General features: G+C 39.6%; 2 protein-coding genes across 4 annotated transcripts in view; one reads left to right on the top strand and one right to left on the bottom strand.

Annotated features, from left to right (window-relative positions):
• The window catches only part of ABI3BP (ABI family member 3 binding protein), a 286,567-nt gene extending 272,722 nt beyond the window's left edge, over positions 1-13,845 (top strand). The window contains exons 51-54 of the mRNA XM_034767801.1: positions 597-626; positions 2,799-2,960; positions 10,484-10,606; positions 12,506-13,845. Coding sequence (XP_034623692.1) covers positions 597-626; positions 2,799-2,960; positions 10,484-10,606; positions 12,506-12,621 — 431 coding nt within the window. The 3' untranslated portion in view covers positions 12,622-13,845. The remainder of the gene's footprint in view (positions 1-596; positions 627-2,798; positions 2,961-10,483; positions 10,607-12,505) is intronic.
• An 865-nt stretch (positions 13,846-14,710) lies between these two features.
• The window catches only part of TFG (trafficking from ER to golgi regulator), a 35,043-nt gene continuing 30,672 nt past the window's right edge, over positions 14,711-19,081 (bottom strand). For 2 of the 3 annotated variants that reach the window (XM_034790157.1, XM_034790143.1), the window contains exons 8-9: positions 18,479-18,568; positions 14,711-15,492 (exon numbers count right to left, since the gene is read on the bottom strand). In XM_034790157.1, coding sequence (XP_034646048.1) covers positions 15,128-15,492; positions 18,479-18,568 — 455 coding nt within the window. In that variant the 3' untranslated portion in view covers positions 14,711-15,127. The remainder of the gene's footprint in view (positions 15,493-18,478; positions 18,569-19,081) is intronic. The other variant, XM_034790153.1, reaches the window with a different exon arrangement.

Below are 19,081 nucleotides of genomic sequence, written 5' to 3'. Positions count from 1 at the left end.
CTAATGTAAAGCTGCAGCATTTGGGCAGCAAGCACTACAGAGGAATTCTTTAAAATAATAATAAATGGTCTACATTGAAATTTTTAAAATGCCATGGAAATATGTTTATTGATGATAAGCTTTGTAATCTTTTTTTTTTTTTTTTTTACAAATCCAAATTTGGCTGGTAGTGACCCATTAATAACATTTTTAAAAGCTCAGTGATGCAGTAATTCCAAATACACCTCTACCCAGATATAACGCAACCCGATATAACACGAATTCGGATCTAATGCGGTAAAGCAGTGCTCCGGGGGGGCAGGGCTGCACACTTCAGTGGATCCAAGCAAGTTCGATATAACGCGGTTTCACCTATAACACGGTAAGATTTTTTGGCTCCCAAGGACAGCATTATATTGGGGCAGAGGTTTAGTTACATGAGCAGTGTATTTCTTTAACTTACACAAAAATGTAGTGAACTCAGCTTCCCAAAATTGTTGCTATTTTACAGTTTATAGTTTGTCAGCCATAGAAAATCACTTTCCAGTGGGCTTCTGTAGAAATATAAGGAGAGGTTATTTTACAATGTCTGATTGAGTGTTTGTTTTTCTCCCCAGCGGACCCAAGAGTGAGCGAGCCAATTTCAAGTAAGCCCTTTATGCATAGCATGCTCTAATCAGAACATTTTTCTGAAGTAAGATAACGTACTACTTTATGACAGGAGTGGTTGTGCTGTCCTAGCTACACATGCCATGGAACAGAACAGCATTCACACATGATTTCACTTCTTCCATCTATGTAACTTGTAAGGAATTCCTGCCAGTCTAAATGTTTACCTGAGCACAGCACAATCAATGTGATGTGGTATTCCTGCAGCAGCTAAGATGGCTTGGAACCAATGTACACAAATGAGCCATGGACAGCTTGTGTTTTCTCAGCCCAGTTGTTAAATCAGTAGAAAGTTCTGTAATAAGAATACACTATTTCTCACTTAGTAAGCAACTTAACAGAATGCAAGTCAACGTCTGCTATTTGTCTGTCGTGCTGAAATGTATGCCATGAAAAATAGTCAGCTTTGAAAGGCTTTGACCCAGTTCCTCCTGAAGCCAGTGGTAACGCTCCTGTTGACTTTGTGGGAGTTGGGGCAGGCTCTAAAAGAGCAGAAGAGACCCCTTTCAGCCTGAGGGCCTATGTTTTGCATTTAGTACTGAAGTTGCCTTTAAAAATTTGCAAATATTCTTCCTTTCCACAGTGTAGGCTATCTCATCTTGTTTATCATGTAGTTTGTTGCAAGTTAACGGTGCCCTCATTTGTACCTTCTCTGTTAGAAAAGCTGTGGAATCATAATTCCCCCACTACTACCGTATGTTACCCACTTTTATAAGTTGTAACTGTATCTCAATACACATACAAATATTTGTCTCCCTGACATCGCAATGAACGTTGTACATAAAAGGGCCAGATTTTGATCTGAGTTACAGCAGCCTAAATCTGGAGTACCTGTTTACTTCAGTGGAGTCAAGTATCAGAGGGGTGGCCGTGTTAGTCTGGATCTGTAAAAAGCAACAGAGAGTCCTGTGGCACCTTTAAGACTAACAGAAGTATTGGAGCATAAGCTTTCGTGGGTGAATACCCACTTTGTCAGACACATGCGTCTGACGAAGTGGGTATTCACCCACGAAAACTTATGCTCCAATACTTCTATTAGTCTTAAAGGTGCCACAGGACTCTCTGTTCCTTACTTCAGTGGAGTTATTCCAAATTTACACCAGTGTCAGAACCAACCCCAAAGTCAGGTCCCTGTGTGAAAAACTTGGAAACATGTTTGTAATATTTCTTATGACTCAGTTTCCTTGGTCATTTTTTGTATTGCTGCCTGCCTGAGTGCGTAGAGTTATATCGTAAAAACGTTGTTCTAGAACCCAGGAATGATAAAGATAAGACAGCCTCTTGGATCCACTGCTTCAAAAGAATTAAGAGAATAATTGCTGGGCCATCAATTATGGGGAGAAGTTACCTAGCTGGCTCCATCCAGGGTAGGATACTGTTCTCTTCCTAAGACTAAGCCTGAGGTCAAAGGAGACCTAACCCCTTAAATATGCTAGAAAAGGGACACAGGTATTGCGTGAGCTGAGAGAGCTTGGCTAGGATTTGTCAGCAAAAAGGCTGACAGTCTGAGACATTCAGGGACTAGAGAGAGGACTGCAATCAATGTAGGCTGTTCCTCCCAACTCAGAGATGCTGAATAACCCAGACCACACTAAGCAGTGGATGGAGGGGTTAAGCTTAGGTAAGGAGATATGCTTGTAGGTCTTGGTTATTTTAAAATCCACTTCTCTAAGCACTGTGTACCTTCTGGACAAAATAAATGACGCTTTGTTTTGAAGAAGCTCTTTCTGTATCACTGAAAAAGTATGCTGTCAGAGGCCCCCAAAAGAGAAATCCTGGCAGGGACCAATCCCAGCTGGACTTGCTGAATTATAATTGGTCGGTACATAGGAGGCTGTAATCCAGATCCTGGTCTGAGAGTGGGTGATATGTGGAGAGGGGCCTGACACCTGTGGGAGTGCTCTCAGTGCAAGCCTGAGAAGGCACAGCTGTGCAGCCTGCCAGGGACTGGGACAGACTGCTCCTATATTTTGCTGCTTACAAACTCCATAAAATATCCTTCAAAATGCAGGTGACTGGTGCTGTTAATATGTTCCAAGTGGCATCCTGTTGCATTTGGGTTTCTGGTCTTCTCTAATCATTTGAATGTGTTTGTCACACCCAGTTTTGTATGGCAGTATCATTAATTCCCCTTTCCTCTTCTCCTGCAGTGGGAAAAGATGCCATCTGGACTGAAGTCCCATTCAATTCCAACTCCTATTCAGAGTGCAAAGGGAAACAGTACGTCAAGAGGACCTGGTACAAGAAGTTTGTAGGCGTGCAACTGTGTAACTCCCTGAGATATAAGATTTACCTCAGTGATTCACTTACAGGTAAGGGAAACCCAAGGCAGTGTTAATGTATTTTTATAGCTGTGACCCAAATTACACAATACACACACAGTCATCTAGGTTCTTCATATCCATGGGCCTGGACTGAATGATTTTAAAGGATGATCAGGCATGCATATGCTACTTACCTTTGAAATGTGGATTATGGATGTTCCAAGATTCACAGGTTACTATTAATTAATAGTACCTGTTTTATAGTACCCAAAACAGTGTTGGACACTTGACAGAACATGTAAAAATATAACTGCCCTCTCCTGTCCTGAAGAGCTTACATTCTGTGGTGTCGGTCTTGCATTAAAAACCTGTGCCGGCCCAGTTCTTCATGCATAGATGGGGCCTAATATTAGATGGGATGCCATAAGAAACGGAGAAGACAGGAGCAGAGATGGAGCAGGGATTACAGTGCTCTCCTGCTGGGATCGTTTGACCTGTAAACATCTTGTGGCTCTTTTCTGAATGATGATATTTTCTGGGGATTGTTTTAATGTATTTTATACACATGGCTTTGTATCTCACTGTAATCTTTTCCTCACCTACTTTCACTTTGATTATTTTAAATCATGCCCATTTGTTTTGGGTTTTTTTAAAGCCCTCTTCCCCCAACATACACACTTTCGTTATTAACACTAGCCTTCTTGACATAGTTTCTTACCCCTCGCTCATTACGTTCCGGTTATTGAAACCATCTAGTAAGTGCTGGCCTCTGTTTTGTTTCTTTATACCAGTGGTTTGGTTTATTCCCAAATGTTTGTTGTGCCTTTTTACACATGTGCACTCATCTCGAGAGCTATACAGAGCTTTTGTTTCAGTTTTCCTTTTATTTATTGATAAATTGTTGGGAGACCTCTCATCATGAAACTACTGTTGGTGCAGCTCCATTGGTGCTACAATTAGTAGGAGAACTAGTGCAAATGTCACTAGTTTTACCACCTGGCTCTGTCACTCTGCAAAAAGTAGGTGTAGATGACATGGGGCATGTATAGACTAGGAAAATAGGTTGTATTTTAAAAGGGGGTGAGGTGATTTTTAAACTTGGACGTTGGTACCTAATGTAGTCAGGGCAAGTTGTGTTTAGAAATCTATTAGCCTGTCATGGCCATCCCTAGGTTCCTCCTTGCTTCAGTATAGTTACCCCAGTGCAAAAAACTCCAGTGTAGACAAGGTCTCGGTCACCACCATTGTGGTGTTTCAATGAAAAGGGGTGCTACTGTAGAGGCCAAAATACGAAGAGTAACACAGATCTGTGTAACCGATGGGAAATATCCCCAAAGGTAGAAAGTAGGCTGATGTGTTTGTTACATGCAGTCATATCAAAAAACAGAAACAGTCATTGAAAGATGCAGATTTAGGGCCTAATCCTGTCAGGTGCTGAAGACCTCCCACAAGCAACTAATTCCCTTTCACCCCTCCTGAAATCAGTACCCCAGAGCCCAGCATCTCACAGAATAAGGCACATAGTTGAGATTATGGAGCAGGAAGGAGAGCAGAGAACGTATAGGAATGCTGGCCAGACCATGCCAAAATAACAAGCAGCTATGCTGCCTGGCTCTTCCCCTCAAACCCAAAAGACACACAAGGAAAACCCTGTGGGTAATTTTAAGTTAATATCTCTTATGTAAATAGTGTCTTGAGAATTATGTGAACAAGACAGACATTTTAAAATGAGTATCGTTCATTCTTTGCTATGGTACTAGCTATAATCAGACAGACCAACTGCGCTATATTTGGAGTCAGGAAGGAATTTTTCCCCAGATCAGATTGGCAAAGACCCTGGGGTTTTTCGCCTTCCTCTGCAGCGTGCAGCACGGGTCACTTGCAGGTTTATGCTAGTGTAAATGGTGGATTCTCTGTAACTTGAAGTCTTTAAATCCTGATTTGAGGACTTCAGTAACTCAGCCTGAGGTTAGGGATCTAATACAGGAGTGAGTGGGTGGGTTGGATTCTGTGGCCTGCCCTGTGCAGGTCATCAGACTAGATGATCACAATGGTCCTTTCTCATAGACCTTAAAATCTATGAGATGACAAAACTGCCAGCGAGACATAGCACACTGTAACACTAGTCTGTGGAAGAAATAGCAGTGCTAATCTAGCAGGACTGTAACAGTCCTAAATCAGATGAATTAACACTGCACTGAAAACTGCTTCAGTCTCAGAACAAATATCTAACGTAGCAATGGCCAATTTTCTTATTTCTGTGTGAATTTGTTGTTGTTGTTGCTCTTGCTGGAAGAACGGTGATTTAACTTGGCAGGACAATCATCAAGGCAGCCAGACTGTATTCATTACACTTCCAAAGTCTGGCTCTCTCACTTGTATTGTTTAACCAACACCAGATCAGTTGTCACAATATTTGAATGAACTGGAATGTTTATCCAATCCACATAACATTGTGTTACATTTCCCCTCATTCTTTCACATGGCAAAGGCTTCTGTACTGTAGTGGAAAAATGTCCAGTTCTAAGACAAAACTCAGCCCTGATGTAGGTCAGCACGACTCCACTGAATTCAATGGAACTATGCCCACCTGTATTAGAGCCAAATTTAACCTGTACTGTCCCGCAAACTGAGGAACCATCTTGTGTTACTGTACAACACAGAGGTCTGATTTCCATCTTGAAGTGTGTATTCTAAAATAACCTATCTAGGCTTAGTTACGTTAAGAAATTTCGTGATTTTTAAATGTTTTGGTAAAGAAAGTCCTGATAGCAAATTCTGAGCAAGCCTGGGGCCTCAATCCTGTTCTGTTAACTTCAATGATATCTAGATCAGGTCCTAAGATTTTGAGGGGAGGAAAATGCAACATTTCTCCCCTCAAAAATCCTTCCCATTTATCCTCTTTCAAACCCACGAAAGCCTGGGAAGGATAAGCTAGCCACAACAAGACATAAAAAGCTTTATCTGTGGAGATGAGATGCTCAGTTGCATGTTAACATTTTGGGTCCATTTTCTTTACAATAAACAACTGTGAGATCTATGTGTTGGAAATGCACCCTATTAGCTAATCATTACTTGGAGACTGCCATCTCTTTCCTTTTTTGATATTTTTGCCTCTGTGGCTCTGTGTGCACCCATGTGTGTAATATAAAAGATATGGTAGTGAGTTGTGGGCTTTTTATTGGGTATTGAGTGTTATTACAAAATACTCAAGGAAAGGACAGCCAGACCTAGAGTGTGCAAGACCATCCATGATGAGGAACACTGAAAAAGGTCTAGTACAAAAACAGGCTAGAGATAACTAGAGAGTAGCTACTAGTAAATAGTTTGTTATATTTAGAGTTTTGTCAATCTAAGATTTCTCTGATAGGATCCATCACATATGTTCCTGATTCAGCAGAGCACTTAATCACATGCTTTTCAGTGCTTTGCTGAATCAGGACTGATCGCATGTATCATACTATGATAAATAGTATCATATTGCCCATGCTAATGTAGTTGAAGAAATAAGCTTCAGTTATTTCTCATTGGTATCGTGTGTGTGTGTGTGTGTGTGTGTGTGTGTGTAAATAAAAACATACATAATACCCACACACAATTATATATAAATTGTTGTTAAGGGGTCTTGGCAGAAGTTTGGGATGATCCCATTATTTGTCCGTCTGAGCCAGGAGTGAGTTATGCAGATCATTCCAAAAGGTGATACCTCAAACTGTCATAGTTAGTCACTTCCTTTGTTTCCATTTTGTTCATTTATTAGTTTCCCTCTGCTTTTCTCCCCTTCTGAAATATTTAGAGAGATACTGGTAGGTTTTACAAAACCAAACATCAATATAAACTTTCTTCAAGATATTTAAAAAACAAAATTTCCAGTGAAAACTGATTCAAATATTGTAGCATCATGATAGCGTGTGAGAGCCTGAAAGGGAAACTCCCTGCTGAGGAAAATTCAGAAAGATGAGCAATATACATGGTCCTGCAAAAAAGATCTACCTCTGCAGAGGCCTCCTGAAAGCCACATGGACAGGTTTCTTTATAAGCTAGGGGCCTGTATTATTACTTCAATTTATTTCATTTTTAATAATTTAAGATGAGTGATAAAGGAGTTTTTTGGAGTGTGTCTTTATGTTGCAGTAGTTGAAAGCGACTGTGTATTAGTAATACAAATACTGAATAAAAGCGGGTCTCTATTCTAAACATGCCAGTATTGTTGCTATAAAATAGCAGCCTCTTCTGATCTCATTTAACAGTCCTCCTTAGCACTTCAATGTAAGCATTCCAGCAAATAATGTCAGCTAAAATCATTAAAGATTTAAATTTTAAATGTGGCCTTCAGAAGCTGCAATTTTGAGCTGCTTGACTATTCTTCATTTCAGTTTGAAAATTTATCCAAGAGATACTCCCTCCTAATGAGCACTGGAGACCAACTCTCTCATGGAAGAAACACAAATACAGCTGAAAACGAAAACAGTAATAAGTGCCTTTCATAAGAATGGCCATACTGGGTCAGACCAGTGGTCCTTCTAGCTCACTACCCTGTCTTCTGACAGTGGCCAATGCCAGATGCTTCAGAGGGAATAAATAAAACAGGCAATCATTGAGTGATCCGGCGTGTCATCCACTGCCAGCTTCTGGCAATCAGAGGTTTAAGGACATCCAGACCAGGGGGATGCGTCCCTGACCATCTTGGCTACTAGCCATTGATTGACCTATCTGCCATGAACTTACCTAATTTTTTTTTGAACCCCACTATAGTTTTGGCCTTCACAACATCCCCTGACAGAGTTTTCCACAAGTTGACTGTATGTTATGTGAAGAAGTACTTCCTTTTGTTTGTTTTAAACCTGCTGCCTATTAATTTCAGTGGGTGACCCCCCTGGTTCTTGTTTTATGTGAAGGAGTAACAACTCCTTATTCACTTTCTCCACACCTGTCATGATTTTATAGAGTCTATCATATCCCCTCTTAATCGTCTCTTTTCCAGGCTGAAAAGTCCAAGTCTTTTTAATCTCTCCTCAGAAAACATTATTAGCTTTTTTGACTTCTGCTGCACACTGAGCTGATATTTTCAGAGAACTATCCACAGGGACCTCAAGATCTTTCTTGAATGGTAACAGCTAAGGTAGACCCCATCATTTTGTATGTATAGACAGTATTATGTTTTCCAATGTGCTGTACTTTGCATTTATCAACATTGAATTTAATCTGTCATTTTGTTGCCCAGTCACATACTTTTGTGAGTTCCCTTTGTAACTCTTTGGAGTCTGCTCTGGACTTAACTATCTTGAGTAATTTTGTGTCATCTGCAAATTTTGCCACCTCACTGTTTATTGCTTTTTCCAGATCATTTATAAACATGTTGAACAGCACTGGCCCCAGTATGGACCTCTGGGGGGACACCACTATTTACCTCTTTCCATTCTGAAAACTGACCATTTATTCCTACCCTTTGTTTTCTGTCTTTTAAGCAGTTACCGATCCATGAGAGGACCTCCTACTGTGCTTAGGAGCCTTTAGTGGGGGACCTTTTCAAAAGCCTTCTGAAAGTCCAAGTACCCTATCTCCACTGGATCACCCTTGTCCACATGTTTGTTGACCCCCCTCAAAGAATTGTAATAGTGGCGAGGCATGATTTCCTTTTACAAAAGCTATGTTGACTCTTCCCCAACAAATCTTGTTCGTCTGTGTCTCTGATAATTCTGTTCTTTACTATAGTTTCAAACAATGTGCCTGGTACTACAGTTAGGTTTACCATCTGGTAATAGCCAAGATCACCTGTAGAGCCTTTTTTTAAAATTAGTGTCACATTAGCCATCTTCCAGACATCTGAATAGAAGCTGATTTAAATGATAGGTTACATACCACAGTTAGAACTCTTGGGTGAATACCATCTAGTCCTGGTGACTTATTACTGGTTAATTTATCAATTTGTTCCAAAACCTCCTCTACTGACATCTCAATCTGGAACAGTTCCTCAGATTTGTCACGTAAAAAAAAAAAAAGGGTCAATCTCTCTCTCATCCTCTGCCGTGAATGCAAAGAATTAATTTAGCTTCTCTGCAATGGTCTAATCTTCCTTGAGAACTCCTTTAGTACCTTGAGCGTCCAGTGGTCCCACTGATTGTGTAACAGGCTTCCTGCTTCTGAGGTACTTAAAAAAAATTGCTGTTAGTTTTTTAAATCTTTGGCTAGTTGCTCTTCAAATTCTTTTTTGGTCTACCTAATTATACTTCACTTGCCAGAGTTTATGCTCCTTTCTATTTTCCTCAGTAGGATTTAACTTCCCATTTTTAAAGGATTTCTTTTTGCCCCTAACCTTTTACTTTGTTGTTTAGCCGTGGTGCCACTTTTTGTTCTGACTATGTTTTTTGATTGGGGGTATACATTGAATTTGAGCCTCTATTCTGATGATTCTAAAAAGTTTCTGTGCAGCTTGCAGGCATTTCACTTTGGTGACTGTACCTTTTAATTTCCGTTTAACTAGCGTCCTCATTTTTGTGTAGTTCCCATTTCTGAAGTTAAATGCTACTGCGGAGGACTTCTTTAGTATATTTCAAAAAGAATAGCAAAATTTCATGCACAAAGACTAGTCAACCGGAGATGAACATTTTGGCAAAGCATTTCCTCCCAAGGGAGATTTTGTTTGTATACCGCCTTTTCTCTGCACAGAGTCAACATTTAGATCTATTCTGATGCAAGATAGTTTATCTTTCACTTGGGAAGACATTGATAAATTGTTGGTCCTTGCTTGGGAGGATTTTACCTGTAAACTTGAACCTAATCATTGAGTTTAAGGGAACCAGGATTTAGCCCTTAAGCTCTTTGGATGTTTTATGTAATCAATCTTTGCTCATTTTAAGAATACTATGTAGGAGAGCATTAATGAAGCAATGATATATTTATCTGAAAATATTTTTCCTATAGGTCCAATAAGAGTTACCTTGGTGTTTTTTCTCATGCTTCTCACCTAATGCATGGGTGGGTACATATTAGCTATCTAGTCATCTCTAGAATGTGAATTATATGCACACTGTAAGCACAAAAAGGGAGAGTAGGCTTGAAGAATCTGGCCTGCTGTGCATTAGATATGGCCCTTAAGAATTTCTCTGGAGTCATTTTGGATTGCTTTTTTAATATAAACTTAAGAATGGACATACTGGGTCAGACCAAAGGTCCATCTAGCCCAGTCTTCCAACAGTGGCCAGTGCCAGGTGCCCCAGCGGGAATGAACAGAACAGGCAATCATCCAGTGATCCATCCCGTCACCCATTCCCAGCTTCTGGCAAACAGAAGCAGGATCAGATGAGCACTGATGTTATATAAAATATCCTAATGTCAGAGGGGAAAAACATGGACATTTGTGCCTTTGCCAAACAAAAGAGTTACCCTGGTCATTAATTGGCATTGTGTGTGGGCTTTTGCACAATGCTGTAAAACAGAGTTAGAGCTTAATTGGGGCAGCATCAGACTTAACATTGAGACAAAATGAATACTGGGACTCACCTCAGAACCTACTCAACTTTGATCTTCAAAAGGGTTTTCTCCTCATGATATTTTCTTTCTATTTTCAGGACAATTTTACGACATAGGAGATGAGAGGGGACATGGGGAAGATCATTGTCAATTTGTGGACTCATTTTTAGATGGACGGACAGGGCAGAAAGTTTTCCCAGACCAGCTACCACCCAAAGATGGTAAGATCTGAAGAGTATACTTGTAACAAAACTCTCAAAATCTCCCCCAACCCCAGGGTCTGATTTTTCTCCTGCTGCTGGCTTTAAGGCTAATACCCATTCTGAGTTAGCTAAATTACATCTCTACCCTATCTATCTTCACAGCAGATCAAAACTATCGTTCATGCCTGGCACGCTGCTATGCCACCCCACACCCCCAAAACCATTTATTTACACAGAAAAGATGTACTGTTGTAGGTATATCAGTGTGATTAAAGCACAACAGACCATAGGGTGGATGTAGTCTACCCATATACCTTCCCTATACAGGGAAATGGAATAAGCTATATCACATAAGGCATCCGCACTACAGGTTGCATATGGCTATTGATTTAGGTTTTTAAAAAAACCTAATGGAGGTATTTATATCAGCACAAAATCAGAGTGTAGACCAGGCCTTAATGTTTGTTAGGTGCTTTGCACATTAAAAGCACATATTAAGCCCTAAATACTAATAAAATCCCCAAAAAGGATAAATCTGAACCTCTTGCAGGTACCTTCTGAGAGCAAACAAATGTTTGTTTGCATTCAAACTGGCATTGTCAAGTCAGTAAAGCTCAGAAATGCCAGATTTAGTTTTTAAAAGCATTTATACACAAGTACAGTACCTGGTAAGCTTGCAAACGCCACAACCAGAATGAATGTTTGCCTTCAGGTACTGAGCTTAACAGTTTATACCTCAGCAGCCAAATCTTCCGAAAGATCATATTTACAAAAGTTTCCACAGGACAAGTTCACTATGCATTTCACTTGAAGTTGCTATGTTAAAAGCTAACTGGGATTTTTCCCAATGTTATGTTAACATAACTATAAGAGGGTCACTTACTGGCCAATCTTCTCCAAAAGTAAAACCAGTTTCAGCAGATGCTCACTTTTTTAAAGCAGAAGGCTGCAACTTTAACTTTGGCACACCATCCCCAACAGCAGGCAGTTCTCTGGCTCCAGTGTGGTGGCAAATAACCACTATTCTGTGCACGCCCTTTTCAGTCTACCCACTAGGGTTCAGACCACTCAGAATCCTCTCCCCCTCTCCCTGCAAGAAGAATTGAGGGGACATATGAAAGCCTCCCCCATCTTCTTACAGGCTCATAGGGTTCCCCAATAATCTCCTGGGTGTGTTTACCTCTGGGCACTGGCACCTTCACAGGCATTAGATGCCAGCTGCAATGAAATTCCAACCTCTCAACTTTTAAACTCTGTCCTTACTCCTCATTAACCTCACACCAGGCTTCCAGGATACTGCAAGGAAAGTGGGGAAAAAAAACACCAAGCACTTTGTCATTTGTGCCCCAGGGAAAATGCCTTCCTGCTCCCCAAAACTGGCAAAAGCCGGGATACAGTTCAGATGTGTCTCTATTATAGGGCTGGGCAGCACAGCAACCCCTGTACATGGCTGCTGTGTGCCTTGAGGGCTTCATATTTCCCAAAGGGAGGGATATGAGATATTCTCCCCTCCTCCCCCACAAGCACTTTCAGTGGCAACAGGGAGAGAGAGAGTTCTCCACTTCCTGCCTATTCGCCACGTGCATTCTGGATAGGAGGCCCCAGAGAAGGCAAGCCATGCTATCCCTTCCCCCTCCCCCACCCACACCACCTCAGGATGGCAGGGGGTGTTTCCTCTTCTCCCCACAACTTGTCCAGAATGGATTATTGCTGTGTGCTGCTGGACAAACTATTTGCTTTTATTTGCTATGGTATGTGTCTAAATTCAGCTTACAGTATTCAGGCAGTTGGTAAGGGCTGAACTTTCAATTGAGCTTCTGAAGTCAGATAAACTCCCTCTGAGAATCAGGAGCACCTTTGGAAGGTAGTGTCTTTTTCTCCCCGCCCTGTACTAAGCCTTTCCTCACTGTTTATTAGGCTTTTTCAGAGCAGTTCGCCAGGAACCTGTCAAGTTTGGAAAAATAGGCGGAGGGACCCATATTGCCTATGTTCATTGGTACGAGTGTGGAACTTCAATACCTGGTAAATGGTAGCTGCTACATGAACTTGAAAATGAAAGAATGTCTATCGCTACCCTGCCCTTACCCCCAACAAGTTCAGAGATGGAAATGTTTATGGTCTTCCTGTCATTTAAACATGTTTACCCATGTATAAAGTTTATAAAACTCTAATGACAATACTGCATTGTGTTTAATAGCATAGGCTGCTTACTATAGTTACTCCATTTTACCAAAAAGCAAGATAAGCACATGTCATACGATAAGGTCTGGGGAAGCTGGCTCCCTATATTGTGGGTATCAAGGTACAGTTTATATGGTATTTTAAAAGATACAGTTTGTATATTATTTATCACAATGTTGTAATAAATATTTTGAGGGAGAGTTATGGCAAAGCTGATCGTGAAACTGCAGTATACATTTAATTTTAGATATTCAGTCTGATTGTTACTGAAATAAATATATAGTGTCCTATGCTACCTGTCAAGGTAATTCTGTGAAGTCTCTGGCAATTTCTAATTCAATAATTTAAGTACATTGGGAAAGCTCTCAAACTGACTTTTGTACTTTATAAATACTCAGATTGAAGAGCTTTTCCCCTTACAGCTAAATAGACAATTTGTGCTCTTGCCAAAATTGGAAGAAAGCTTGTTATATTTTAATGCTTTAGCACCAAGAAAGCAAGTCTAATTTTTTTAAAAATTCAAACATAGCTTCAAATCTATGACAGAAGTGTAGATTCTGTCACCAAGAAACTCAATATTCGAAACATCCTATAATTTTAACCACATGACCAGGCAGTGTCCCTAAACACAGTTGCTACTTAAAATAGAACCTGATTAGCTTTGGTACTCCTCCATGCCAAATTGATGAATAGTATTTTTACTTATTCAGGTAGGCATTGTGCACGGGGAACAGAAGTCAAATATGCCTCTACTGCAGTGGGTTTTCTGAAGTTTTGATGAACTACTTTGCAGGCCAAATGTATAGCACCACAGAATTTAATGAGGTGTAGGAGGATATGCTCGAAATACCAGTCTTTACAGCACAATCAGGTTTGCTTTAGTGAAAAAACGAGAGCTGTTTCAAAGAGTTGTTAGTGTGGGACAAGGGACAAAGTAGAATGAAATTTAATTTTTTCAAAATTACTTTTTTATAGTACTTCCATTAAAAATCTACTTATCCTTTCTTCCCTTCCCAAAATACTAGATGTTGTATTGCTTGAACATTTATTAACTAAATAAAGAGATTTTTTTTTTTAAGCAGGGTGTTTATTCATTGTTTTTAAAAGGTATGAACAGGAACGCCAAAGAAATAGGTCATTTGTAGAAAATGCTTTATAAAGTACATTGCAGGTACACTGTACTCTAATAAAATATTTTTTACTCATGTAAAGTTGTTTTATATAGATTGGTTTTCTACTCAAGTGTTGTATATTGAGACAAAATGGTGGGTGAAAGGTAGCACCAAACTGACAGCCTTCTCTCACCTACTCTGTCAATCCTTTTCTCAATGAACCTTCACTTTCTTCTTACTGTAGTGATGGATCAGGGTTTCTTGAAATATTTCCATTAGGTTTGCACAGCTCTTTAAACTGTTTTTCCTTGTAACTGATGCACTACGTACTTGCATGTGCTTGTTAACTGAAGAATATTGGGTTTGCGCTTGTGGGTTTTGTTACAGGCATTGTTTTTTTTTTTTCGGGGCTCATAATGAAGTTTGTAGAATTACTCTCTCCAAGTTTCTCTGGCTGGCAAAAAGTTTGCATTGACTATAATTTTTTTTTTTTTTTTTTTTTTTTTAACTTGTTTGGCCTGGAAACATTAACACCAAAAAATTTCTATAAAGCTTTCACCGAATGACAGTTTTAAGCCACTGTTATGTCCCTTAATGTAGTCACCCAATGTGAGCTGCATTAATGCAGTGAAAACTAATGTCATTTGGTAATCAGTGACAAGAGAGTTAGTCCTGAATATAACATGCAAAAGCAATTTGTATTTGTCACAGGTAACTACTTTTTAAAAAAAAAAATTATCCTTTCCCGTAATGCCTGGCAAGAATAGATCATAGTCTCACAGGTATACCTGTAAAAAGAAATGTGCTTAATAATTAAAAAAACAAGTACTGGATTCAATATTTTTATTAGCGTTCAATGTGAATGTTACAATTTATACATAATACCTAGTTTTAATTCCAGAGTGGGTCTAATTTAGTACATCATGGTATTAGTAAAAACAAGCCTGATAAGTGGGCTAAATTTCCAACTAGCATTTTAATTTCCTTCAGACAAGGCAAGCTAGACTCTCAATCACCTTACAAACATTTAGGAAGTGTTTCCAAAAACCCAAAATCTAAGTAGGAAGCTGATATATTTTAAAGCAGGAAATAAGATTCATTTGGTCTTTTGTTCCAACAAAAGTGAAAGAATGCTCTGACTTATCATTTTGGAACATCAATACCAATTTTAAATATTGGAACCTGTTGGGATGTAGTAGTTAATAGCTGCTTGTATTTACTTAGGTCATTCTGCAGCTAAGCTTCCTTATCGGTAGCCAGGTCCTGGCTGAGTATAGCCCTGAGCAAAGGGAGGACGGTTGCGTGCATAAGGGTTAGGCCCACTTGGAGGGGGAGTCACGCCAGGGGGTGGCGTGAAACCTGGCCTTGGCTGATACGCGCCTGCCTGGCTTGGAGCCATTGCAGCTTGGGAAGCAGGGGCCACATTATAATTAGCAGGCTGGGAGGCTTGTGTCGTATAGTTCTGTGGTGGGTAGGCGCTTGCCTGGTACTGCTGCTGAGGCAGACCAGGAAAGCCAGGAGCAGGAGCAGGAGCAGGAGCCTGTGATGCCGGCTGACTGTATCCTTGGAACTGCTGTCCTTGTTGAGGAGCAGGCTGCTGGCTGTAGCCTGCTAGAAAGACAAAACAAACAAAGCAATAGAGCAGCATATTTGCTTTGAGAAAGTGATTATTTCCTTGTAAACAGAGATATTTGAGTGATCGCTAATCAGCACAAGAAACAATCCTGGGGTTTGATATATGCAACAGACAGAGCTGGATGGTAATGAACTGCAGTTTTTCTTGTCCATCACATAAACACCAAGTGGCTGTGGTGTGCTAAAATGAAACATTCTCTAGTAATGGGAAAGAGTTTTTAATTCAGACCAAAATAAAGCTTTTACATTTAGACTGAAAGACACAACCCTGATTATAGGTTTTATACTGATAATTATTCCCAAGGTTTCTATTTGAGAAACAAGGGGAAAATAGTATACAGACTCTTCCTTTTCACATTATGAAGGAATTTAAAGGTCTCCAATGTACACTGAAAAGCAAAGTTTCATTTGGGACAGGTGCTTTAACTTTTTCTTTCAGTAAGTAGATCATAAGTCAGTGCACAATACTTGCACCGAATTCACACCTAAATCACTGCCTAGTGTTTTGTTTGGTTCTCAGCTTTTAGTATTCATTAGCTAAAGATAAGTCAAAGATTACAAATGTGAAAGCACTTTGCAGAACAGCACTTCTTAAGGTGCAACTGCTGCTGGCATCAGTTTAATATGTCCCAAATGTGATTTATTTGTGTAAAAGCAGCTTCCCTGGGACTCTCTCAGACTGGAGATATAAACAACAAAAATTCTTCTATAAAGTGATAGCTACTTTTATCTCTATTGTGAAACACACCTGCAGCTACTTGCAATGAAATCTCTCCATTGACTGGAATCCTGTCAGCATTAAACACCAGATACATAAGAATTATTAAAAACGCACAGCCCTGAAGATAGAAAATAAGGATTGAAGAATGCATTGGAGTAAATTTTGAACTCACCTTGAAACTGGCCTCAAAATTTACTCGTGAAACAAACCTTTCAAAGGTTCCATTTTCATTGGCATGACCAAAAGTCAGCACTATGCCAAGCCCATCTGCCAGAAGAGGAGAATGGGAACTATAACCCACTGTTAGGGGAAGTGGTGCTTGAAAGGAGGTAGAGGGAGGAATATTCAAAACAAGTCCAATCCCTTTGATGAGGATCAAGGAATGAAAGCTACAGAGGGAAAGGATATAGATCTACCTTGACTGCTATCTGTGAAGAGTTTATTTATGAGGAGCGCTACCTTGGCAGATTAACCCAAGCATGAAAATAAATCTCTTTAGAAAAATAGTTCATTGCAATTTGAGGTTTCCAAATTTGTTTGGTTTCACTGACACTTTTAGAAAGTTGTGGAGTTTGAGAAAGTAGAACCCACAATTATGCCAAACCTTCATAGAAACTCTAGTAGAATACCAGATAAGTCTGCTAGTGTGTTACTATTAGGGATGAGTAAAACTAGCTTGGAAACTAGAAGAACCATTCAAATCTCAAGACTGGAAAGCATCAGATAGACCTCCTGAAACCTAATTTCAGCAGAGGTAGGAGGGTCTGACACGGTCTTCAAATTATGAATTTTGCAGGGGGGGGGGGGGCGGGGATGTCTGCACAGAGCAGTTAGCCACAACTTAGCAGAGTGCTGAGAGGAGGAAAAAGATGACACATTGAGAACAACAAACCTCCATGTCTGAAGGTACCAAGGCTCTTACCCAAACCAAGTTTCAAGGATCGCTTACCAGTTATGCAAAGGATAAACAGTCTATTCTTGAAAGTAAATTAAACTCTTCAAATTAGTGCACTTTGCTACATACGTTTCTAAAACACCAACAGCTTCATCTATATAGAAACAAACAATTCCTATTCCTTGTGTATGTGATCTGCAAAGGTTTGCATTTTTTGAGTGAGATAAAAACTTGGTATGTGATTAAACACTAAGAACATGCACACTCTGAATTTACATTGTACCAATTGCCTGCAATGTAAGTTTAAAACAACTGGCAGAGATGCTCATACTGATATTTGTCTACTGGCCTTTATGAAACTTTTCATAGGGTTATAGGATTAGAGCAGTGTTACTCTTCAGTATCTAAAAGGATGAATAAATACCTTTATTAACTGATTACTGTCTCAATAACTAAATAGCTGAATAAACTGAATTAGTAGGATCAATTATTAGATATTGTATAATTTACAAGGAAATTCAAAGTTCCCTTTTTCCATGTCTTTGAACTGAAAGTAAGCCTAATATTTTTTTATTTTGGGGCCATGTAGAAGCCTAGCTTTTTATTCAGTTTCACCCTCTCAATCATGTAGCACAAGGTCACAGCATTAAAGTATTCTGCTGATAGAAAAAGAAACAGTGATAGTTCAAGTATTATTGACTTCTACAGTTTTTTTTAAATCAGTCCTGGAAACTAGTTTCTTTTGGGTGACAGTTTAGATAAATACAGAAGAACTGCTACAATCCATATTCATACCAAACGTAAACTAATGGAAAAGCCTCAGTTTGCATGCTGTATTTGATTTGTAAGGTATTGAGAGGTTGAGGCATTTTCTTGTACAATTTATTGGGTTGGGTGGCATCACTTGCTAAAGGCATCAGAGTGGAGTACTTCATCTTTTTTTCAACAGAACTAAAAACATGGTCTTTAGACAGCTTCTTAACTCCTTACAATTTTCTTTCCATTTGTCTGCCTTTGTAACAAGGCATTCTGTTGGGTAACCCTGAAAAATCCTCTAGTTCAGAATCAAGTAGCATTGAATGTTAGGAAATCAAACATCAGCATAAACTTTACATATCTACAGTTATTGCTAGGCGAACAGAAATACTGACAAATTAAGGGCAATATATGTTAAGGAGCTGCTGAATGCCCTCTAATCCCACTGACGTCAATGGAAGTTAAGGATGCTCAGCGCCTTGCACTGCCACTCAAGTACAGTCGAAGTGAAAGTAATACTTTGGCACTAAGAAAAGTGTAGTGATCATATTCTGCACCTACACAGAAATTTGAAAACAGCAGCTGCTTACCTGGATACTGCACACCATATTGTTGCTGCGGCTGAACTTGTGGTTGCTGAGCAGAATAACCTGCCTGTTGGTACTGTTGATACATCTGGCCTATGAATTAAAAACACGGTTTTTAGTACAGGAACTCAGTGCCTGAGGCCCAAAATGTGACATCATACACAATGGTCTGGTGGACAATGGCTAAGAAGCAATTTGGATCTCAAAGAGTCCATCCTATAGCACATTTTTAAAAACAGGGAATTACTGCAACAGATCGCAGAATGCTTCCGCATAAGGGTTAGTTACAAGGTGTTCTACTAGCAGGCACTTGTCTGTACAGATCCCACAATACTGGTCTAGTAAGTAAGTTTTATTTAACCTGCAAAGCCCAGTAAACACAAGCTTTTTCTTAACAGATTGTGGGTTTTGGAGGGGCGGTATATGTGATGCAACAAGTATCATGTACCATAACTAACAGTGGCTTAGCTCAGGGCTAGTGATGTTTTTATTGTTTAATAAAGCATCTTAATAAATAGGGCTTAAAAAAACTAGGGTGTTTTCCTCTTTAATCTCCACTGTCTGCCTGTTTATACCACGGTTCTAAAACGTTTTCTATGGGCAATA

The sequence above is a fragment of the Trachemys scripta genome, chromosome 1, assembly GCF_013100865.1.
Source record: "Trachemys scripta elegans isolate TJP31775 chromosome 1, CAS_Tse_1.0, whole genome shotgun sequence".
Classification (NCBI taxonomy): domain Eukaryota; kingdom Metazoa; phylum Chordata; order Testudines; family Emydidae; genus Trachemys; species Trachemys scripta.
The sequence above is the reverse complement of the archived record's forward strand: the minus strand, read 5'-3'. Positions and strand labels throughout refer to the sequence as shown.